At 40.6% G+C, this 25,528-nt stretch overlaps 2 protein-coding genes across 4 annotated transcripts in view; both read right to left on the reverse strand.

The window, feature by feature from the left end:
* Positions 1–16,606, reverse strand: part of LOC108277914 (bridge-like lipid transfer protein family member 2) — a 31,894-nt gene extending 15,288 nt beyond the window's left edge. Inside the window, exons 1-20 of one of the 2 annotated variants that reach the window (XM_017490971.3) lie at positions 16,382–16,606; positions 15,640–15,765; positions 12,029–12,155; positions 11,628–11,677; positions 9,890–10,031; positions 9,684–9,802; positions 9,351–9,411; positions 9,001–9,193; positions 7,613–7,736; positions 7,401–7,525; positions 7,208–7,275; positions 6,949–7,085; positions 6,566–6,684; positions 4,432–4,598; positions 3,590–3,860; positions 3,274–3,479; positions 1,195–2,236; positions 900–1,091; positions 615–817; positions 133–251 (exon numbers count right to left, since the gene is read on the reverse strand). In XM_017490971.3, the coding sequence (XP_017346460.1) occupies positions 133–251; positions 615–817; positions 900–1,091; positions 1,195–2,236; positions 3,274–3,479; positions 3,590–3,860; positions 4,432–4,598; positions 6,566–6,684; positions 6,949–7,085; positions 7,208–7,275; positions 7,401–7,525; positions 7,613–7,736; positions 9,001–9,193; positions 9,351–9,411; positions 9,684–9,802; positions 9,890–10,031; positions 11,628–11,677; positions 12,029–12,155; positions 15,640–15,698 (3,524 nt within the window). In that variant the 5' untranslated portion in view covers positions 15,699–15,765; positions 16,382–16,606. The other variant, XM_053687365.1, reaches the window with a different exon arrangement.
* A 3,831-nt stretch (positions 16,607–20,437) lies between these two features.
* glod4 (glyoxalase domain containing 4) lies at positions 20,438–25,509 on the reverse strand. 2 transcript variants are annotated; one of them, NM_001201238.1, is given in 9 exon segments: positions 20,444–20,710; positions 20,810–20,896; positions 21,458–21,571; positions 21,688–21,774; positions 22,472–22,608; positions 22,924–23,068; positions 23,245–23,365; positions 25,107–25,156; positions 25,353–25,465. In NM_001201238.1, coding segments are annotated over 9 exon segments (900 nt in total). In that variant the 5' UTR covers positions 25,446–25,465; the 3' UTR covers positions 20,444–20,644.
* Positions 25,510–25,528: the final 19 nt, after the last annotated feature.

A 25,528-nucleotide genomic window follows, 5' to 3' on the forward strand; every position in this document is an offset into this window, starting at 1 on the left:
AAAACAATGGAAGCTATTGCAATTTAAAAACAGCAAGTTCTCAGTTTTCAATATAAAAATGATGGTTTATCCAAGCATAAAAGATTTTTAGATTACTGGTTTTAAGATTTTAAATGTAAAAAGGTCACATACTTTGAAGCGGTCCTGACATTGACATCCAAGTCACCCTTAAACACGAATTGTCCAGGGTTCCAGTCAAAGTCGAGCTTGTTCCACTCCCAGTGCATGTTTTCTGTAGTGTTATAAGGGTCCTGCAGACATGAAATCACCCAATGAACAGGCAGTATTCTTAATAATAATAATAATAATAATAAAAAGAAGAACTTTAATTTCTATAGCACCATTCCAGACTCAAGGACGCTTTAAAATATCAATACAGTAAAACAAACCATGAACAATCTTGGATAAACAAAAACGATGAACAATCAGACACAGAAAACGAACAACGCAGTACAGATAGTACAGTCACGCAGAGAAAATGCATAGCAACACATTAGGAAAAACAACACTGAGAAAACATATGTTTTGAGTTGGGATTTGAACTCGAAGATGGATGTGATGCTGCGAAAAGTCAATGACGCAATACCAGAAAGAACCCTTGCTGTTGGAAGTACCTCAGTGGCGAGCTGGTGCAGATTGGCTTGTTCGATGTCCATGCGCCAGCGTCCGTGCAGGAGCAGCCTGCTTTTGTCCCACCAGGCCAGAGGAGGAGAGGGGTCAGAAGTGGGCTTGGTCAGTAAATCCACTGCCTGGCCAATCAGAGTCCACGCCGGGTCCCAGCAAGGCCCCCACACGATGGTATAAAGTGATATGTTTGCTAAAGGAAAAACAAGAGAATAAGGGGTTCTTAAACCTTTTCACCGTACATCTAGTGAGAAAATGAATATATTGAAACTCACAGGTGACATCGTAGAAGAATTTGAGAGGAGGTATGTTCCGGTAAACGGTCACGTCTCCCCAAGGTTGGCCGAGTCGGACCACCTCGCTGCGCCGCCCACGCACCTGCCCATCTTGCTCTGTCCCTACAAGACGCCCCGACAGCTCCCAATCCCTAATCTCGAACAGGTATCGCGGGTAATCTCGGATCCTCACTGTGCCGAGGGTGAAATGAAAGGTAACGGTTAACAAAAACGATGAAACAGTATGTGCCTATATTTAGTAAATAATAATAAAAGTAATAATAATAATACTGACCCAAGAACGCACTGATCTTAAACGAGATGGCACGGCACCACTGCACCACCAGAGGAAGTCCTTCTCTGGGAAAGGGACTGACGGCGTCGATCTCACAGAGCAGCTCACGCGTTCGCTCGTGCCCGTGCAGCGAGTGATCAGCCAGCACCACCAGCTCCAATTTCGACATGGTCCACGTGAGCAGCGCCTTGCGCATCGGGGTGCTGGCATAGAGTCGGCCTGAGCGCTGGATGTAGATTTCGATGTGCTTGCGCTCCAGCGAGGCGTACAGCTCCTCGATCTTGCGTGCTGGTAGCAGTTCGCCATGCATCCTGCGCAGCTCGGCCACTTTGCGGTCGAGCAGCTGCAAGCGTTTGGCGCTTTCCTTGCTCTCGTCCTTCATCAGCTCGTAGTTGTCACGCAGTTTGATCTCGAACGCATCGTCCAGAAAGACGAAGGAGAACTGGCCTATGTCGAAGAAGAGGTCCGGAGGAAGGCGCTCGGGCTCGGCCGAACCGGTTCTGTGGAGGCTCTTCAGCCATTTCTGAGCACTCACGGTCTTGTCGAAAGTGCTGGAGAAGTTGTACTGGTACGGGAATTCCACGGCGAGCACAGGGAAGGAAAAGAGCCAAGCGCGGTTGTGGGGCGTCGACAGAAACGGGAAGCGCTCGCGGTACCGCTGGAGCTCGTCTGAATAATCGAGCGCATTTACCTCGGGCTCAGAGAACGTGAAAATATCGTTGCCGTCAAAGTTGAGCACCAAGCGAAGAGATTTGAGGCGAGTGGTTCCCAGCTGCTGGGAAACAGACAGAGCCTCGGCGCGGACGATAATGAAGTTCTTCTCGGTGACGTGTGCGGTGAGCTGGGTGCTGGCCAGAACAAAACGCGTGCCGAGGCTTCTTAAAGCAGAAGAGGGCGGAGCGGGTAATGTGACTTCTTCCTGCTTTGTGCCGAGCACCGCACGCAGTGTGCTCCAGCAGCTACGACTTTCACAGACATGCTGATACAGAAACATGTGATCGGATGGAGTCCACTGCAAGGCCAAGGCATTTTCACTCTGCATCTGTGCACAAAATAAACGGATTAAAAAAAAACAAACAAAAAAAACACTGACTTAAACTTTACTTTATTTGTAAAGCAGGTGCTTTAGCTGACTGACAAATGTAGTAGACAATATGTAACATTTAAGGCACTTTTCCACCGCACAGTACGACTTGACTCGACTCCACTCGCTTTACTTTTCTGAGCTTGCTTTTCCACTGCAGTTTAATGCCGCTTCAAAGTGGGTGCCATCTTCCGCTCGCCTTCACGCAGGAATATTGTTGTATTATCGAAGCCCTGTACAGACACATGCTCAGGCCGTATTCCAAAAGCCTTTCCTGTCCACTGGACATTGACCCAAATATCGGCGCTCTAGAACCTACGTAGTGCTCAATACAACTAAGCTAGATTCATAATTTTCAATTAATAGAATATTACCATACGCAAAGTATGTAGAAAATGACACATTTATTCAAGCACAATACAGAGCCACTCGTTAAGGAGAATTCTCTACTCCATCAGTGCGTGGCCTCACATTTATTATCGGCTCGGCTCACTTGGAACCTCGACCGAGGTGGTACTAAAAAAGTACCAGGTACCAGGCAGTGGAAAGACCCCAAAAAGCGAGCAGATTCTAGTCGTACCATGCAGTGGAAAAGCGCCATTAGAAGGAGAAGTGTATTAAGTATATAAATAAATATTTATTTATTTATTTTTAAAATGAAACAATTGTTCACGATAGTAGCCAGTTATAAGCGTTATTACACTAGAAATCAACCAACCAATCAGCGCATGCCAGTCCTGGCACTAAGAATGGGATTGAATGTTTTACTCAATAGGATTGTGTAAAATAAATGCCAATTTCTGTATGTTTGCCAGAGAAAAAACCTCGAATTACTAAAAGAGAACTATGAATCATTTAAAGTAGCATTGTGAAGATTATTATTTAAAAAATTAAATCACTACATAACTAAAAAATCTTCCCTGGGAGAAAGAGGAACCTGGAGTTGATGTGTGTAAGACTGTGCCAGTGAGGTGAGGTGAGGTGAGGTGAGGTACCTCCAGGGTGTGGCTGCTGTTCTGGTAGGCCACAGTGAGGCTGCTGAGACTGACGACAGGGCTGCAGGCCTGGTCTGCGGGGCAGCACGGCTCAGTGCTCTCGCTGAGCAACTTTAATATCGACAGAGCCATGCCTTGTACTAACACTTGCGAGCTCTCGGCAGAGCTACTGGCTCCAACTTTATCCACCCGAAACACCACAGCTCCTACACCACCAGAAGCAGACAGAATTGTAGTTATTAAGCAGGCGATTACAGAGAACGATTAAAGGAGTGGGAAAATATTATGTATATACTTATGTATTATGTATACTCACCTGCTACATTCGAGAGCGTGAACATGTTGACATCCTGCAGGTTGAGTTGAAGATTCAAAACTAGAGATAAGCGAGATGCTGACTCGCGTGTAGCGGAAGGTGCTGGAGCGAGCGAGTTCGGAGCTCGGCCCGGTTTAAGGACGGAGAGCAGACGAGAAAGGCACAGAGCACAGGTCTCCGAGAGCTCCACCTGCAGGCCCTGCAAACCGGACTCCACACAGACACTGGCTGAGGAACCGGGGTCCGCACTCTGGGAATTACTGTAGCTGCCCTGCCGATTCACACACACCATACACACAAATAATAACTACAGTGCGTGCTCAAGGAAAAAAACAAACAAGTGTGCCAGACATTTTGGATTACTTTAAACATGAAAGACCTTCCATTTAAAAAGACTGGAGATGCAAGACGTAGAATTCTATGCTGATGGGATGTTAAAGTCTAGTCCCTGTTATTACCCTCAAATACCCCTAAAAATGTTCCTTGACCATGTCTGGACCAATTCCAAAATCTAATCAGTTTTATCTGCTAGACACGATGAGTATTTCATATCGACCCTACAAACAGTCACCCACTCGTTCTTGAGCCATCGTGCTAACGAGAACATCACACGCACAAACAACCGGAAAACACGTTTAAAAAAATACGACATATCCTAACTGCTTTCTGGAAAATAAGTCCCTCGCATACTGTCTTATTGAGGGACCACCAAGTTCATTTAAGGACTGCTAACATATCCTGTCCCTGAAAATATAACGTGTGTTAATGAAAATATTTTATACTGTAGCTCACGATGTAATAGACGCTAACTTAAACAACTCGTGTGAGAGCGTTTATTTGACCTGCAGTGTGAAGGAGTCCATGATGAGTGCCTCGCCCCACACGTGTTTGCCTGGTGGATGAGGAGCTTGCTGGATGTGAGAGCCTTGGCCCACCCTCCACCAGAAATGGTCCAGGGACATTTTCAGGCGTTCGTCTTGTTTAGCGGACTCCACAGAGTGCTGCAGTTCTGTGTGGAAACAGGAACATTCACTATCCGAAAATGAAACGGTGCTGATGTTTGGTAGTGCCGTTTTTTTTTTTTTTTTAACCATATGAAATTTAAAACACGTACAAAAATATTCAAGTGGTACATTATACCCAGGTACTACCCTTTTTAAAGAATACAAAGAGAAATATACTGTACAGCATTCCCTCAGATATGTTTGGTTAATAGAGTGGTGCCGGGACGACGTCATTTTGTACCTGAACCCGGAAGTGAGCATCACACCGGCTCCCTCGACACAAACCCAATAGGATTTTACCACAGGCTTTTGGATTATTGCAAATAAATAAATAAATAAATAAATAAAAGCTCTGTGATTGACAAAAGTTTACAACACTAACACGTTTTGTCCATCACGATCATTTTCACACACGAACACAACGTTTATGAAGTTTGAAGCCTAAATACAATCAGCAGAACTAAAAAGCTAATCGTACTCTATAAAACGAACTACACCACGGTCGCTCGACTTCAACGTCACCGTCAACAGGCTTCCCAAAACTCTTCAACGACAAACTTGACTTAAAGACCGTTTCTGTGATACGTCATTTTGTTGGAAATTGTGCACAGCATACCTGAACCAGTTTATCTGCAAAGATTTTTTTCCCTGTTCTGCGTGATGACGTTTAACGTCCCCGATAACGTCTGTAGACCCATTTAGCAACTTGTTAGCGACCGCCTTTCCATTTTCAATACACGTAAAAGCTTTTTTAAAAAAAAAAAGTCACGAGTGGGGTATTACTGGTGTATTTTCTGACACTCGGGTTGTGTGAGCACACCACAAAACGAAATAACTCCAACTCAAAAAAATAAGACGGCAAGAAAGCGGTTTATAATTGAGGCATAATTGAAATATTTAGCATTTCTGAGCAAAAAAACATACTTAATTAGTCATTTATTTGTCAATATTAAAACAAAAACCAATCAATGAACGCGTCTGTATTTGTATTTTGTTGTCCACTTTTGAAACCAAAAACGAATGAACGCAACATGCACAGACCCACCGCTCTATATGTATTATGTTATCTTCATGGGTTTATTGGAATTGTTCTGGGTTTGTTTTGTTTTCAAAGGCGAGAAGTAAAATCAGATATATGATGAACCCTTCAACTAGAGTAGTTCTCACTCAATGACTACGTTTACACAGACAGCAGTAATCTAATTATTGACCTTATTCTGAATAAGACAATATTGTGATTAAGGTGTTTACATGAGTCACGTTCAGAATACTCCTTTCTTGTTCAGGTTTTACATGTTATAGAACATGGATCGATTAACAGCACGTCATTACGTCACCGCGCCACGCCGTCCGACGTCCCTCCAGAATTTCACGTATCGACATACAGTTCGTCTTCGTTATGGTACCGTGTACAGTTTTTCGTGTTTTTATTTTTAATTTTTACGAAAGCTTCAAGTGCAGTTAATTATTTGTCACGCTGAACGTGCTAATAGACGACTGCTTGAAGCCGTGGGCTGCGTCCCAAACCGCGTACTTACCTACTATACAGTAGCTGAAATACATGTGTATCTCCTACTATATAGTAGGTAAGTACGCGGTTTCGGACGCAGCCGTGCTCTCTTGTTTGCCGTTGAGCACTACCGTGTGTGTACGTGTCCTGTCGCAAAATGTGGTGAAAACTCTCACAAGACATTAACAGTGTGATTAAGGTGTGTACGTGTCTGTAATGCACTTCGATAATGCTACTAAAACAGGAATACTCCACACGTCTTAATGCAATTTACTGCAAGTATGACTTGACTTTAGTCTGATTAAGGTCATCAATAACCGCTGTTTATATGCTAGTTTCTTAATCAGAGTATCGTCTTAATATCGGAATATTGTTGTCCATGTAAACGTACAGATTGTAAACTTAAGCAGCATCGCGAAGGCAACTGAACACATCCGGGGGATCTGTATTTGCTGTGCCTACCTGTACTGACAGAAATGAAACCCAGAGCAAAGGGTGGAGTGTCTCCCAGCTGAATAGACACATTCACATTTGACACAGCAGAGCTGAATTTCACAGGGACATCCAGGAGCGGGAAGCGCCTGCAGGACAAATACAAAAAGGCATAACTTCGACAACGCCTTGAAATCAGAGCTTAGTGACATCTATGATGCAGATACTGGGGTACACTCCTAGCTAATGCAACCATCATGATAAAATAAAACGCGTTATTCATTCTGTTCATTTGGACAGACCAACGGCTACCAAATTATGTACAACTGGTGCATCAATTATGCTTTGGATTTTTTTTCCCATGCTTGTAAATACTAACGCACTGTGAACACCGTAACTAATCATCTTCCTACCTTTTCCTGTGAGTGGCCTTCCTATGAATGAGCTGTTCCCACGAGAACAAGTCCAGCCAGTGAGAGAACTCCTGCTGGCGGTAGTGGATGATGCACGTGCTGACCGTCACAGAGCCACAGATATCCGCCGAGGTCACCTTCAAAGCAAACATAAAACCGTTAAGTTTTTTCCTTTATAAAACGAGACTAAATATTTGTTGGATGGAAAGTGTAGATCTGATGAGAAGATAATCACGAGCCTGACTGCAGAGCATCTCACCTGCAGCACGGTTTTTAGTGAGGTGAGACAAATAATCCGTTGCCGGCTTTGTGAGAGAAGAAGGCCGTCTACAGAGGGAAAAAGAGAGACACATAAGAAAAGGTAGCACCTCAAAATGTTAAAGAGATAGCTGTGTGTGTGTGTGTGTGTGTGTGTGTGTGTGTGTGTGTGTGTGTGTGTCATCCCTGCTCACCCTCCAGCAGGAGCTCTAAGCAGCTGTGGGGGAATCTGAGTTCAGGAACAAACCCTTTCAGGGGAAGCTGCTCCTCGTCACAGTCGTAGTCGAGCTTTAAAGACTTCAGCGTCCAGTTCAGGTGCCTTAAAACAAACAAACCAAAGAGGGGTCACAGAAAGGAATCAAATACAAATCTGCAAAAGATAGAAAAAAAAACCCTGTCCACTCACCGCTTCTGGCTGTGCATAGAGAGGGTAATGTTCGTGTTCTCAAACTCCACATTGACCTTCTGGGGAATCATCTGGTGAATCTTCTCTACCGCTTCCATCTGGATATACTCATCTTCTGCATGTTCTGAGAGCATAAAAAAAAACAAATAAATAAAAGGGATTTTATTCGGCCAGAAAACATTAACCTAGTCCTTTCGAGTAAAGACCTGTAGGGCGAATATGAGCAGTTTATAAATTTAACCCTTTGTGCGTCAATTAAAAAAAAGCTACACATAGGTCCAAAGAGGACAAAAATGTCCTTGTCCGAAAACTGGCATAGAAATATTATATATTCTTATTTTTTTCCCCCACTTTCACTGACTTTGATTTTTTTTTTTTTTTTTTTTTTTTACCAGCATCAGTCCTGATCATAATTACCAAACATTCATTCATTTTCAGAATTTTAACCCTTTAAACCCCGGTTTCTTTACATAAAAATCTTCACAGCTCAGGAACCTTCTTGGACTCGTATACATGGGGTGGGATTTGTGATTTCCAGTACACCATCATTTCTTTCTTTCAAACTGTTCACAAACACAAAATCTCTCTGATATCCATACACACACCCACACAATTATAGCTGCATCATTTATTCAGTTGGTCTGCAGTGCTCTATAATACAGCAGAAAAAAGGAAACGCATGTATATGACCCCAGAGGCTAAACCTGAGAAAATACTACACATTTCAGAACATTTTAATAGGTTTCGAAATCTTGTCACCAAAATAAAAGCCTATAGACACAGAATGCATGATTTTATACTTATACGTCACAGGGATTAAATATCGCAGATTGAATGGCTTTCAGCGAGGACTTTTTTGTCCTTAAAGTCCTGAGTGTAACTATTTTGTGTACCTAGTTTAAAATAGATTTATAAAAGCAAATGAGGGTGAAATATTACAATTCCAATAAAAACAAACACCTTTTGCAAAATTTATGCTGTTTGCATTAACACAGACAAAATGATTAAAAAAAAAATTATTTTAAATGAAAAAGGCAAAAACGTCCATAAGGACGAACAAGGGTTAACGAGCGCAGCCGTGTGCAGAGTATAAAAGCAAATAAGCAAACACGGACTATACAGTTTGGCTTTGTTTTTCCTCCTTTGGGCCTGCGACCTCCGCACTCTTCAGAGGACAAATCAAAAGACTTCAGTAGGATAAAAATTAACATAAAACCAGCATTTATTGTCACTTCAATGTCAGAACAAGATCTGCCGAACACCAACTGTTCATGAATTTTTTATTTTTTAGTAAGATTCATGTTTGTTTGGAAATTTTTACGTCGTCCGCGTAAATTTAAGTGGAGCTGAACAGCCCAGCGTAAGTCCACGTCCTTGTGTAGCCTCACCTGGTGAAGAAGACGCGTCGGTCTCTGGAGCATGGGTTCCTTTCGGAAGAAGCCGCTGAGAGCGGAAGAGTCCCTCGTGCAGCTCTGCCAGCAGGCTCCTCACACCGAGTGCCAGCTTGCCTGGGTGCAAGTCAGGCAGGCTCACGTCACCACTCACAGCCAGGCCCAGAGAAACCTCCGCCAGACACGTGTCCTACAGACAGGGGACAGACCCGATGACGGAGGACATTCATTTAACACGCGCACTGTTAGCGCTGCCATTTATGAAAGAAAATAACTAGACACAAAGGGTCATGTTTACTGTATAAGAATAATCCTATATCTATGTATAAGAACATATGAGCACATACCAGCCTGCTGCTTTTTAAAACTTTACTGCTGATCTGTCCCACAGTAAAGTCCCAGGCCAACCTAAAAATACAGCACGACCACTCAGCTTAGCACAAGTCTTTAGTGATTTTCAAAACAAAATTCAGATTGGACATTAAAAGGAATACTCCCGCTTTTTTTTTTCCCCCCAATCTAAATCTCCATGTACCTCAGTGGCAGAGATGACCCGAGAAAGAAACACTGAGAGGGATCGCTTCCTCTTCAGGGTGATAATGGATTGCGGGATTACATGGGATCGACATAAAACACTGGAGTATTCCCATACGTAACGTGACGCAAGACTGGTTTTGTACCTCTTGCAATGGTGATCGAGCAGTAGAGTGATAGCAGTGCTCGTCATGTGCCACAGGGACTCCGGCAGCAGCAGGTTCAGCACAATCAAATTCAAGGAGTCGACGTGGAGTGACAGCAGCTGCCGAGGAGAAAGAGGAGAAAAGACGTAACGGCGACAGATCACACGGAAACTCGGACAGACGCTCGCGCGTGTTCAGAAGCCCACCTGGGACAGTAAGCGCAGCGTCGAAGGACTAAGTGGTGACTTGCTGGGATTTCCATCGTGATTCTGGGTCACATGTGGCCTGAGAGGCTCCTGCAGGTCAATCCGTACCCGAGTCTCGCCCACACACAGTGCCAAGTATCTCCTGGAGGACAAAGCAACCACACGAGTATTAGCAGGTCGACCGATATGGATTCTTCGGTGGCCAATGATGATGCCGATATTTACAGGGTAGGGAGGCTGATGGCCGAAAAGTTAGCAATTTTCCCCCAGATACCATAAAACAAAATAAAAACAAATGAACATACCATACACCTGCTGCACTAAACACCTAAATATGCTGTTGTTTTTGTGTGAGGGAATCAATCAGCGCAAATTGAATGATTACCGTCAACCATTCAGCACGTGAGCACATCAATAAGCTCATTACATTAGACTGAATGCAGTAGGATTCAGATTTACACAGACTAAATCTTTTCTCTGCTACATAACAAACACAAGTGTCTCATGAGATTACATAAAGAATAAAACACTCAGGGGTGTGCTCTCGCAGGAAAATAATCAATGATGGTGTGATGAGATACTACTGACTACGTTTACACGGACAGCAGTAATCTAATTACTGACCTTATTCGGAATAAGGCAATATTGTGATTAAGGTGTTTAAAATATTCCTTTCATGTTCCTGTGTTACATGTTAAAGAACATAGATCGATTAACGTCACACGTCATTACGTCCCCGCGCCACGCCGTCCGACGTCCCGCCAGAATTTCACGTATCGACATACAGTTCGTCTTCGTTATGGTACCGTATACAGTTTTGGTGTTTTTATTTCTAATTTTTATAAACGCTTCAAGTGCAGTTAATTATTGGTCATGCTGTACGTGAAAATAAGACGACTGCTTGAAGCCGTGGGCTGCGTCCCAAACCGCAAAAACATGCATATCCCCTACTATACAGTAGGTAAATACTTGCTTTTGGACGCAGCCGTGCTCTCGTTTGCCGTCAAGCGGTTGAGCGCTGCCGTGTGTGATCATGTCCCGTCACAAAATACGGTGAAAACTCTCACACGACGTTAATAGTGTGATTAAGGTGTTTACATAATGCGACTGAAACAGGAATACTCCACACGTCTTAAGTCGATTTGTGTTTACTTCGAGTATGTCTTTAATCGGATCAAGGTAATTAAAAATTGCTGTTTACGTGCTAGTTTCTTAATCAGTGTATCGTCTTAATCAGGTTAATATCGGATTATTGTTGTCCGTGTAAACGTATCGACCGTTACCTTTCTGAAGTTGCTTGTTTTCCTACAACTCCACATCCCAAAGTGTTTAATTCCTCAGAAACGTGTCATTTTTTCCGATTCATTAGAAAACACATTATACACTTTTTTTTTAATCGGTTTATAGTTGCGTTTTTGTTTGCAGAACTTCTGCAAACAAGGTAGCTCCTGTAAATTATAGTTCCTGCTGTATTGAGAAGCAGAAAGTGCGCTGACAAAAAAAAAACAACCTAGTGACTGTTTTTAATTACTAGCATCAGACTCGGCTGAGAGACCCGGTTGTTGCTATAGAAACGATAACCTATTAGAACCTGTGCTTTGCATTCACGGCTGCTGAATCAATACTTTCTGACCAATCGGCACTGTTGAGTTCTCAAATCCATGTTATTTCAGTGCTTTTAGTAGTTTAAAATCGATGACGGTACAGCTCATGCACGTTGCTTGATTTTAATACTTACGGCAAGTCCTGGTTGAATAATTTGCTTGAAATCCATATTCTGTCTATTTCCTACAAGACAAACAGACATAAGTTAACAGACTAACCAGATCTGAACTGAGTGACTGTGATTTGCTTATATGAGCCGAACTAATTTGAGATATTTTTTTTTTAAGTGGATTTCTCTAGAACCTTCCATCAGTTGCTACAACAGCTATAATAAACTATTATTAATTTTACTATTAATAAACTATAAGAAATGAATTTTAATCCCTCCTTGCCCCGGTGGAGCTGAAAGCAGCTTCTCTACTGAACACAAATAAAGGTCAAAATGTTTAGCACCGCGAGACGATTAGAAAACGCATGTTGGCTTCACGTGTGCAATTGGGGAACACACCATGAAACGTCAGAAAGCTCACTCACCAGTGTATGCTGAGATAAGAACTTAACACTGATTCCTCGGAGTGAAAGGAGGCCCAAAGACTTAATTTTCAACTCAGCTTTCAGGACACTGTGAAAGAACTTCACCGCCAGCCTGCAGAAGAGCCATCTGAAAGCAAGCGAGGAGAAAATGTCAGCGCGAGTTTTATTCTGCTGCACACTTACGCTTTAATCAGACAAGGACCTATCCGAACGCTTCGTGACTAAACCTGCAAATGTAACCGGTCTGAAATTTGAACAACTCGTCAGTAAGTAGGGCTGAAATGCACGCACACGTCATCAGCTTAATTCATGAAATGGAAAATATACTCCTATAGTCCTAATAAATAAATAAATAAATAAATAAATAAATAAATAAATAAATAAATAAATAGAGAGATTACATCATTAGAAAAAATAAAATTTACTGCTTTTGTCTATTGTTATTTAGAGTTAATATTAATAATAAACTTTACCTTTCATACAGCTCACAGTGCTTTAACCTTTTGTAAAATGTATTGTAATTAAAGCAAAGAATAAAAATACAACAAATAATGAGTTGAGCAGTGACAGAAAGAAAGAAATCACTATATAAAATAAAGGCAAACATAAAATGTGTCCAAGGGTACAGAATAAAGTATAATAATAATAATAATCATAATAAAGTAAAAATAAAGTGGCAACAAAGGGAAGGCAAATAATTAGACCTAGTTAAATGGTAAAGTAAAACTAAATTTTTTTGTCTTTAACCAGTGATGGGTGGAGCCGGATGAATATTTATTGCTAATGTGTTCCAGATATTTGATTTGTATGTAAACAAAACTCACATCACAAATTTTAATGTTCATAATGTAGGACGTGAAGAAGCTAGCGTATATCCCGGAGTGCTAATATACAGCACTTTTATACATACAAAGGAAACATGAAGGGGCTGCTAGAAAAGGCACAAAGGAAGAAGTGGGGATATATATATATATACACACATATATATATAAATATAAATAAATTATATATATATGTATATATATGAGAGAGAGAGAGAGAGATAAAATGTGTTTTTGATAGAGACTACAAAGCACTTCTATAATTCGCTACGGATAAGGACGTGTCCTAAATGCCATAAAATGTAATAAAACATAAGCAGTTTAAACTTGATAGCACGTTCCAGATATAAACGTACAGTAGTCCATACAAATTGTATGACTCGAAGTCGATCAAGTCGAGGTTTACATTAGCTACTGATCTTATGCGGAAATTTACCCACACAGGAGCACGAGCAGGGTACGACCGATTTTCCAAAATTACTGGAATTTCACGAATACCAAATTTCTTGTGTAAACGCTCACGGGAACGATTCACAAACAAATAAATCTGTTCACGTTCGGCTTGATAGATCCGCCCCTCCAGGATCACGATCGCAGAAATGAACGCAAAAATCAAGCAAACGCCGCAATATTCGGAGGAGCCTCCAATTTTTCAAAATTCCCACAGGTTACAGAGACGTCATAACAACGCGCATTCGGCCAAAGCTGTGAATCGAAGACGAGTACAGCTAAAAGTCAAGTGGCTTTGTTGTCATTTAAACCATATACAGCTGGTGCAGTACACAGTGAAACGAAACAACGTTCCTCCAGGACCACGGTGCTTCACACAACACACTAACCACATGACACGACACAGAACTAAATAAGATCTACACATTCTACATAAAGTGTACATACAAACGTGTCCAAGCAACACAAGACAGTACCGTACCTACTAAAACACAACACATGCACAGTAAGTGACAGTGTAGCACCGACCAGTATACCAGTTTTCCACAAAAAAAAGCACAAGAAACTCAAAAAAACATTATTTTTTTCTGCAGCAAAATCAAGCATTTTTTTAAATAAAAAAAACCTCAGCAAAATCCTGTACGGACTGATACACGAGGCCCGTAGTCAGAAAGCAGTTTTACAGAAACCCGGCTGTAGATTTAGATCCCGAACTCCCTGAGACGACATGAGGAAGAAACCCTGAGAGGAACCTGACTGAAAAGGGAACTGGATAGTGTGAAGTGAAATCATTATTACTCATTATTAATCATTATCATAATTACACAATTACTCTCCAGAAGAATGCAAACTACATTTGCATTCCTTCTTTTTATTTTCCACACATTTTATAATAATAATAAAGTCATAAAACTCTGGAGTAACACAAATGAAACTATGGGAATTATGGTGTGATAAAAAAAAATCCAAAATAAATCTGAATAATTTCATATTTTAGCATCTTCAAAGTATGTAGACGCCCTTTTTAACCGAGAATTTCCAGAAATGTATGCTTGGCATTTTCTCAGCCGATTTCTTGAGGAATTTCCCCGAGATGCTTTTTTAAAACAGTATTAAAGGAGTTCACACCCACACTGGACACTTATCGGCTGCTTTCCGGAATATTTCGATCCAAGTCTTCCGTTTAAAAAAAACTTTTTTTTTTTGTAAATAAAACGTTAGTTTTCTAATGAAAGAGACGAGTTTGTTGGCACGGTTGTATTTTTTGTCTACTACACCGATTTCAAACATTTAATTCGGATCAAAATCTTTTTAAGATCATCAGAAACATTTCAGTCGAGCGTCTCCAAACTTTTGACCGGTAGTGTGTGTAATCAAAATGCCAAACACAGAACAAGTATTGAGTACAGAAAGATCGTGTGGCTGATACAGCAGTGTTGCTCATGTACAGGTGGAAAGGTGTGCTGCATGGAACGTGAACATCAGCAGAACTAAACATCTATAGCATCTCCTCTACGTAACGTCCTGATGAGCATTTACATCAGTGACTACGTTTACACGGACAGCAGTAATCTAATTACTGACCTTATTCTGAATACGACAATATTGTGATTAAGGTGTTTACATAAGTTGCTTTTAGAGTACTCCTTTCATGTTCCTGTTTTACGTGTTATAGAACATAGTTCGATTAACAGCACACGTCGTTACGTCCTCACGCCTCGCCGTCTGACGTTTCCTCCAGAATTTCACGTATCGACATACAGTTGGTCTTCGTTATGGTACCGTATACCTGTATACACTTTTGTGTGTTTCATTTTTAATTTGACGAAAGCTTCAAGTGCAGTTAATTATTTGTCATGCAATACGTGCTAATAGATGACTGCTTGAAGCCGTGGGTTGCGTCCCAAACCGCGTACTTACCGTCTATATAGTAGCTCAGATACATGTATTTCACCTACTATATAGTAGGTAAGTACGCAGTTTCGAATGCAGCCATGCTCTCTTGTTTGCCGTCAAACGGTTGAGCACTGCCATGTGTGTACGTGTCTTGTCGCAAAATGCAGTGAAAACTCTCACACAACGTTAATAGTGTGATTAAGGTGTGTACATGTCTGTAATACACATCGATAATGCGACTAAAACAGGAATACTCTTAATTCGATGTGTTTACTTCGAGTATGACTTTAATCAGATTAAGGTCATCAATAATCGCTGTTCACATGCTAGTTTCTTAATCGGAGTATCGGCTTAATATCGGATTACTGTTGTCTATGTAAACGTACTGAGTGTGTGTGTGTACAAGTCAGGTAGCACTTGTGGTGTATTAAACAAGGTGATCACCTGCAAATCAAGACTGCCACAGACAGAAAGAGCAGAAGCGCGATGAGCAGAGCGGCCATGGTTCTCAGCACTGGCTCTCTGGGGCATCATCCAGTAAAACACAGCAGATCTCTCAGACCAAAACACCTGTTAAAAACAAACAATTAATTCTTTATTAGATCCCAACCTGCCATCACAGAAACGCCCAGGACTTCCCTAACCTTCCTAAACAGATTATTAATACTCTCAATAGTCACTCTTAGTGACTAAATTACATTTAAAAAAAACAAAAAGACCTTCCATCAAGCTCTTACTGCTGACCTCCATATGCTACCTGAAGTGCACAGTGTAGCTGCAGAGCTACAGGTATCCCCGACCGAGTCAAATTCGCTAGAGACCGTTAACTGCGAAAGACGAACTCTTACTTTTATCAGGACAAAACTAAACCTATTATCTACATTCTGACTTCTAACCAGTAGTAATTTGCAAGTATAACAGCCAGACACTGAGTCTTGCGAGACTATTTCCCGAGCTAAACTAAGCTAAGCTAAGCTAAGCTAAACTACGCTAGCTGTTTGTTTTGGGTCACTCGAGCCGACTACGGAGTTTTGACAGCTTTGTGCTAGTTAGCTGCGCTAGCTCGAGGATGAAACATCATTTCAGTGCGTTGAGGTTTAGTTCTACGGCACATGAAGATGCTCGTCGTTGTGCCTGAAGAAGAAATTAAGAGAAATGTGAGCTTTCTTGGTTGAGTAAGACGTACATTATAACCGAGAGCGGCGTCTGAAAGCGCATAGCGTTAATCCGGACAGTTCCGTGAAGGCGGAGACAGTTAGGGTCAGGAGTTTATTTTTAACTCAAAGTATGACTGACTAAACATAGCTTCAAAACAACAGTCCTGTGAGACCTACAAAGGAAAACGTGTAATGTCTTAAATGTTAAAACACTTGGAAGCAGTAGTAGTGTATATACAAAACCACTTCACGTTGGATGTTCGATATTCGCGGAAATTAAGGGACCGTCTTTAAAGTTACATACGACATTGTTAAACGCGTTTCTAACTTCAATAGCATTTGAAGGGAATGACTTACAGTCATATAACCAAGTGTAAAGTGTTCATCTAGGTGTCAGGTATGATGCACACCTTTTAGATTTTTGATATTCATTCAAATAATCTATTAAATCACATTTAAATTAGATATGTATTTCACTACAGAATGGGCCCATACACAAAATATACCATGATTTACAGCTCAATAGCATTTGAAGGGAATGATGTACAGTCACACATCCAACTGTAAAGTGTTCATCTAGGTGTCAGGTATGACAGTGGTTTTCAAAGTGGGGGCAGCCAGGGGGCGCCCGGGGGGCCTCAACAATTTGGTGTGAAAAATAAATTCTCACTCTCAGACAACCACACCCACACACACACACACAATCAGTTCCTAATGTAATGTAATGTAAAGATGTAAGATACCCATCCATCCATCCATCTTCAACCGCTTACTCCTTTTCAGGGTCACGGGGGAACCTGGAGCCTATCCCAGGGAGCATCGGGCACAAGGCAGGATACACCCTGGACAGGGTGCCAGTCCATCGTAGGACACACAATCACACACACATTTACACACCCATTCAAGATGTAAGATATAATTATTAATCAATTAAGAAAGTGGGATATATTCAGAAGTCTGTATTTTGAATGTGTTTTAAAGACATCTTGCAAAAGGGGGGCCTCAGTCAAATGTTAATGCCATTTGGGGGGCCTTGCACTGGAAACGTTTGGGAACCACTGAGGTATGAGACACACCTTTTAGATTGTTGATATTTAACCCTCTAACAATGCATGAATCAAAAAAAAACCTTCACAAATGCATAAAGGGGGTTAAAATTACCCGTACTGGATTGAATGGTTTTCGTCAAAAAATAGATGTCCTATTAATGAAATAATTAAAAGAAACGATGATCCACGAATGTTTTAATATTTCAAACATTTTTATTTGTTTTCTTTTAATTTATTTATGTACATGTTTAGTTTGTGGATGGGAGCCAAAGGAATTCAAAATTATTTACCTAGGCAGCACTTCCTGTCAACCGTTTGAGTCCTTTTGAACTGCTTGTCTGACACAGAAAGGCATGCCACATGAAACCACCTCTTGCAGCAGTGACATTCAATCTGAAAAATGATTATAGTAATCTTATCAAATTGCTCAGTAATCAATTAGTTTCTCTCTCACTCTCTCACCCTCATCTCTCAGTCTCTCTCTTTCATTCACGCACTCTCTTACACACACAACACACATTTGTAAACAAAATGGTGTGCCCATAAAAATGTTATAACCATTGTTACATTACCCACCCAAAATGTTTTTGCGCCAACACCCGGGGATTTTGAGGAAGCACATAATGAGCAGTAAAACTAGGAGGTGCGAGGCAAACGTGCTAACCACTAAGCCACCGTGCCCCCTAGGATTATGTTCCATGTAACCAAACCTGTTTCAGCATGGCAATGCTCCTGTGCACAAAATGAGCTTCATGAAGACATAATGCGTCAAGGGTGGTGTCAAGAACTTGAGTGGCCTTCACAGAGCCCTGACCTCATCCCCATGGAACACCTTTGGGATGAACTGGAACACCGACTGCACCCCAGGCCTCCTCACCCGCCATCAGTTCCTGACTTCACTAATGCTCTTGTGGTTAAATGAACACAAATCCCCAGAGCCACACTCCAAAATGTAGACGAAAGCCTTCCCAGAAGAGTGGAGGTTATTATTACAGCAAAGGGGGAATAAATCTGAAATGGGATGTTCAACAATTACATTTCTTCATTTATTAATGAATGGCACATCAATGACATACATAATGTTGTGAATCATCCACCAGACAATAGTAATATCTTATAATTATATTCAGTCATTTCCACCTGCCTCTTTTTTCCTTTGTCCTGTAGACTGAAAATTGACTGTTAAAAAGCGTTGACACTGGAGACTCCTTCCATAAAAGTTACAGAGACTTCTCTTTACAGAAAACATCACCCTATCAACAGTGACAGGTTTTTCTTTGTTAAATAATATGCTTTATTTATTCTGTTTAATATTAGCAATATATTATGCAGCACGTCCAAAAGTTTTGGATGCGTCAACTTTTTTTTCAATAAATATATTTCCAATGAGGCTATTTGCTTGAAATTTTCACCAGACATCAGTATTATCTCCAGAAATATAAAGAATTAAAGTTATGTGTAATAAAGTGGAATGACACAGGAAAAAAGTATTGAACACGCTAACTGAAATTTGTTTAATACTTAGTGGAGAAGTTTGTTTGTAATGACGGCTTCAAGACGCTTCCTGTATGAAGAAATTAATGTTCCGCAGTATTCAGGTGTGACTTTGACCCATTCTTCTAAACATATTGTCTTTAAATCTTGTTCAATTGGACTCAAGTCAGGTGACTGACTGGGCCATTCTAACACCTTGATTTTTTTTCTCTGAAACCAATTGAGAGTTTTCTTTGCTGTATGTTTTGGATCGTTGTCCTGCTGGAAGCTCCACCCACATCTCATCATCATCCTGGTGGATGGCAGCAGATTCTTCTCAAGAATCTCCCGGTAAAGGGCTCCATTCATCGTTCCTTCAGTTATATGAAGTCTGCCAGTACCATGTGATGAGAAACAGCCCCACACCATGATGCTTCCACCTCCAGACTTCACTGTTGGTGTAGTGTTTTAAAGGTGATGTGCAGGGAAATTTCTTCTCCAAACTTGGTGTGTAGTATGACAGACAAAAAATTCAATTTTGCTCTCGTCTGACCAGACTACACTCTCCCAGTATTTCATAGGCTTGTCCAAATGAGTTGTAGCAAACTTTAAACGAGCTTCGACATGCCTTTTCTTTAGTAATTGAGTCTTGTGGTGTGAGTGTGAGCAGTGGAGTGCGCTGCCTATTGCTTTCTCTGTGACGATGGCACCTGCTGCCTCCAAGTGTTTCTGGAGCTCTTTCCGAGTGGTCCTTGGCTCTTGGGCTACTCTTCTGATTATTCTCATGACTCCCTGGTCAGAAATCTTGCGAGGAGCTCCTGTGCGTAGCCGGTTGATGACGGAGTGATGTTGCTTCCACTTGTGGATAATGACTCCAATGGTGTTTACTGGAGGATTCAGAAGTTCTGAAATACGTCTGTATCTGATTCCATCAATATGTTTTGCAACCATAAGGTTGTGAAGGTCTTGGGAGAGCGCTTTGCTTTTACCCATCATGAGATGTTTGTTGTGCGACACCTTGGTAATGAAAAGTCTTTTTATAGCCCATCAATTTACTAACACAGCTGATATTAATTTGCACAGATAAGCGGTATAATTTCTTACAGATTTCAGCTTGTTCTTTGCCTTACCCTGCCTTGGAGAACTGCTTTTTCTTAGCGTGTTCAATTATTTGTTCCTGTGTCATTCCACATTATTACACATAACTTTATTTATGGACTTTAATGTGAATTCTTCCATTTCATTCAGATTCAAGAATTTAACAGCAATTGAGCAAGAGGTATAAGATATTATTAGTAAAACAAATCAGAACGATATTAGGTTTTGCAATTTTGCATCGTCCTTTCTGAATTTGAGACGGGTTGGAGGATGACTAATACACATATAAGGTATACTAGTAGGAGAGTCTAACACCCAGCAAAACTGCGGTGCCTCACACCCACACACACACACACAACTAGCTACTGAGTGTACATTAAAACTTTAGCTTCTTCTCACGATGAGTACTCTTTAGAATTTATAATCAGTATCTAAACAAAAGAATTAAATCCAGCAGAACAAGTATTGTGAGATTTAACACATATTTTTAATGCTTCCAATATAATTTTATGCACAAATACAAATCAAACATAAATCTCTGTGTGGACATGTGTTGCTTCTAATCAGCACAAACATATAAAGCCAGACAAACAGATACTGCAGCAATGAAATCAAAGACAGTAATAAATCATCATTTTGCCATTTTGACTTTTCCGCAGAGACTAAAAGACTTTATGCTGACGCCTTCTGCTTCTTGTGTTTTGCAAACCATTCGTCACTCTTATCAGCAGCCATGGCCTGAGAGAGAAAGAAATCATAATTATAACAAGCACAGACATTATAAATAAACCACGTGCATCCTCTTCGAAGCTGAATAATTAATAAAGGAGAGAGTACCTTATCAAGCAACTCATTTCCACTCGGGTCGAAAGCAGACAGCTGGCGGAAAGCTTCATCTCCCACAAAGCAGATCTCATGCCCGTCCTATACGAAATGCAAAATGTTGGTTACGTGTTATACAATTTAATTTATACAGTACTTTACTGAAAAGGAGGAAAGCAGTATTAGATATTCATAGAGTCTGTGAATGGTTTCAGATACGAGGACGATGTTGTGTCCATTTCCGGTCGAATTCTCTCCTAAAGAGCTAACTACGGGGTCATTAACCTTAAAATGTTTCTGAGGCAAGTTCATGTGGTTGCCATGCACACACTTAAAACACGTTATATGTTTAATATTGGTCTTATTATTGCCGATTATTCAGTCTGCTATATTGCCTGGAATTACAAAAATAAGCAGTAAATTAACTTAAATCCAGTTAAGATAACTCATTTTATTAACAGAAGTCGGTTGATTTAAATAAATAAATAAATAAATAAATAAATAAATAGCTTTGTACTGTGTCACAAGCCTTACACATTAACATTAAAGGCAACGTTAAATCTTCTTTCCCGTTTCTTTCCTTGCTTGCGCTGTGGACAAACACTAATATATTCTATATCCTCTCAGTTAAACTGGACACTTAGTCTGTCTGCAAAGACCCACAGGATCAGCCAGAATGACCACTTCCACAGTCGCCTTCCCCGGAGTGTCCAGGCTGACAAGGGGCGTGAGGATCTTCTGGTTCTCCTTTTTCATCAGAGCCTCAAGGTCAGGTAACTGGTAAAATGTAACAGAGAGATGCCTTAGAAAGAGAGTAAAGCACTACTGAGCAATGTTTTCCCTGAGGCAGGAGGTAGATTAGCTCTGTTTAATAGTTTACTTTGATACATCACCTGTTCTCGTGGGCAAGAGAATGCAATCCGGCCAAAAGCGGTTCCATGATCCACAGAAGCCCTGATATCCTGTAGCTCCAGTTTACACTGAAAACCAATACAGGCATAAAATCAGGCATTCTCGAAGCGATACAGAGGTGCTGTTAAAAGATATGATTTCCAACTCCAAGTCTCAATAGTTCATACTATTTATTTCTTTTTTTTAGTTTGGGAAATGTCTATATACAAAATGTCTTGAATCTTGAATACATTTATTCTAACATAACTAAATACACTCGGGTCCATCCTTTTATCTCTAATTAGTCATGAAATAATGAAGAAACGGGAAACATGAAACTGCACATCAGTCAATTGTCCCATTACTTTTGAGCTTGTGAAAATGGGCGCGGGGAGGCATCAGTTAATGCAATATTTTTGTTAACTGCACTGTATTAAAGCTGAAAGTCTACACTTCAATCACACCTTGATTGCTTCATTTCAAATCCACTGTGATGGTGTACAGAGGTAAAATGATGAAAACGGTGCCACTGTCCAAATACTTATGCACCTGACCTGAGATCTTTAGGGAAAGGGTCTATATCCCTCTTCATGGCCTGGCATATACTTAGATGTCTTGTTAATATTTACACAGAAACACTGATCACATGACATTTTGATTTACTATTTAAAGGACATGCTTGTCCTTTAAGGACATGCTCTTAAGTCTCTTGTGTATTTTACAAATAAGAAAATCACACAGAGGGTTATATTTGCTGCATGAAGAAAATGGTCTTTATGATCCAACCTGACTGTCCGAGAATCCCATCAGTACACTTTTCTTCTCCTCACATTTCTCCATCATTTTCATCCCCAGCAGTGAGGACCAGTAATGTACAGAACGCTGCAGGTCAGACACAGCCAAGGTGATTTTCTGAACCGGATCTTTTCCAAACCCCCGGAAGGAAATCACAGAGAAACGTTAGCATCAGAGAAGTTCCTCAAGAAAATAAAATTCCTCAAGAAGTTCCTGCTAAAAGCAGAAGAATCGGTTCATTCGAAAAATGAATGGTTGAATCACATTAACTAAAAGAAAACACTAAAATTCACTGGTTCGCACCACCATCCTCAATACCTTTCTACTCCTATTTTGACTGTATTGTACTTGAATCATCACCATTCGTCATTACCTACTTCAAGAAATTAATTAAAACATCTGTAGTTCATTTCCAGTTACTGATAAGAGCTCATCACACTTACCACAGTCTGGCTGATCTTTGTCGAGCAGGTAGAATCGATATCCACCAGGTGCTTCCGTCAAGTACAGCGCTTCCCCAACCTCAGTAAGAGGCCAGCCTATCTTCTTGGCATTACTGACAGCTTGACTCGACTGTATGGTGAAACCCTGTGCAAAAATAACAGATATTATATACATATCTCTGCTAAATGGAAATTTATACCGACTACTCTGTTGTATTTAGAATACATACTTAATGTATATCCATCACAAAAAAATGATAAGAAGAATTGTATCATTAATGACAATTCTTATATATAGAGAAGGAGTCATTATAAACGTACCAAAAAGTCATTGCCAAGTTTATATTCTCCCACTCCATAATTATATGTCAACTCTGCTACAAAGTGATCATCCTCTGGACCAAAGCCAACCATGGTTTTGCTCCATTTTCCATCATAAGGTCTGGAAAGGAGAAAACCAAAAAAAAACAAAAAAACACTCAAAAACTGCTGCAGAGCTACAGCGGTGCTTGAAAGGGTGTGAACGCTTAAGAATTTTCTAGATATCCGTATAAATATGACCTAAAACATCAGCAGATTTTCACACAAGTCCTAAAAGTATACAAAGAGAGCCTACTTAAACACTTATTATTATTTATTGAAGGAAATGATCCAATATTACATATCTGTGGGTGGCAAAAGTATGTGAATCTCTAGGATTTGCCATTAATTTGAAGGTGAAATTAGAGTCATGTGTTTCCAGTCAATGGGATGACAATCAGGTGTGAGTGAGTGAGTGCCCTGTTTTATTTAAAGAACAGGGATCTATCAAAGTATGATCTTCACAACGCATGTGTGTGGAAGTGTATCATGGAATGAACAAAGGAGATTTCTGAGGACCTCCGAAAGAGTTGTTGATGCTCATCAGACTGGAGAAGGTTACAAAACCATCTCTAAAGAGTTTGGACTCCACCAATCCACAGTCAGACAGATTGTGTACAAATGGAGGAAATTTAAGACCAGTGTTACCCTCCCCAGGAGTGGTCTACTAACAAAGATAAGATCATTCCAAGAGCAAGATGGGTAATAGTCTGCGAGGTTACAAAGGGTGACTTCTAATCAACTAAAGGCCAACATGGTAGGGTTGCAACTGCTGTCTAAAAAGAACATTGCAGCCCTTCTGCAATTTGCTAAACATCACGTGGACCAGCCAGAAGGCTAATGGAAAAATGTTTTGTGGATGGATGAGACCAAAACAGAACTTTTTGGTTTAAATGAGAAGCTTTATGTTTGGAGAAAGGAAAACACTGCATTCCAGCATGAGAACCGTATCCCATCTGTGAAACATGCTGGTGGTAGTATCATAGTTTGGGTCTGTTTTGCTGCATCTGGACCAGGACGACTCGCCATCATTGATGGAACAATGAATTCTGGATTATAATGAAAATATCAGGACATCTGTCCATGAACTGAATCTCAAGAGAAAGTGGCTCATGCAGCAAGACAACAACCCTAAACACACAAGTCGTTCTTCCAAAGAATGTTAAAAGAAGAATAAAGTTAATGTTTTAAATGGCCAAGTAAAAGTCCCGACCATAATCCAATAGAAATGTTGTGGAAGGACCTGAAGCAAGCAGTTCATGTGAGGAAACACACCAACATCCCAGAGCTGCAGCTGTTCTGTACTGAGGAACGGGATAAAATTCCTCCAAGCCGATGTGCAGGACTGATCGACAGTTACCGGAAACGTTTAGTTACAGTTATTGCTGCACAAGGGGGTCACGCCACATACTGAAAGCAGAGGTTCACATACTTTTACCACTCACTGATATGCAACATTGGATCATTTTCCTCAATAAATAAATGACTGTGTATAATAATTTTGTCTCATTTGATTCACTGGGTTCTCTTTGTCTATTTGTAGGACTTGTGTGAAAATCTGATGTTTTAGGTCATATTTAAGAAGAAATGTAGAAAATTCCAAAGGGTTCACAAAGCACCACTGTACATGTTTCATCTCCGAGTTTTTCCTATTGCGAAACTTATGAAATGGGGGTGTTATGGTAATGGTAATCAATCAGAGTTAATAATGTGCAATAATGTTTCACATGTTAATAATGTTCAAAGGTCAATTCCTTGCTTATCATTTGCTTTTAATGTCGACCTGTCACAAGTCATAAATGCTATAACAGCTTATTACTCACCCATTACATGTAGCCTTACAGCCCTCTTCAAATTCCTCATGGCGTAAAATCTATACATTGGGACAATTTGGACCATTTCAATTTCAGATGTAGTTAAAGATTTATTGTTTAGTAACTGTGCAATAAGAAGCAAAGACTTCTTGGTGTGTGTGTGTGTGTGTGTGTGTGTGTGTGTGTGTGTGTGTGCGTGTGTGTATTATTGCACATCAGACTTTACATATACATTTCAAAAACACCTGGACTTACCTTCATCCCGAGGACATCTCTGTAAAAGATAGCTGTCTTGCTCCTGTCTCCTACTTTGAAAACAAAATGCAGAGCCCGTCTGAACGCCATCATTCAGCTTCTACTCCTTCTCTGGGCTCGATCCATCAGCCTGGAGATCAGTTTCTCCATCATCGATTACAACTTCCTAACTCTTT

Source organism: Ictalurus punctatus, chromosome 17 (assembly GCF_001660625.3).
Source record: "Ictalurus punctatus breed USDA103 chromosome 17, Coco_2.0, whole genome shotgun sequence".
Lineage (NCBI taxonomy): Eukaryota > Metazoa > Chordata > Actinopteri > Siluriformes > Ictaluridae > Ictalurus > Ictalurus punctatus.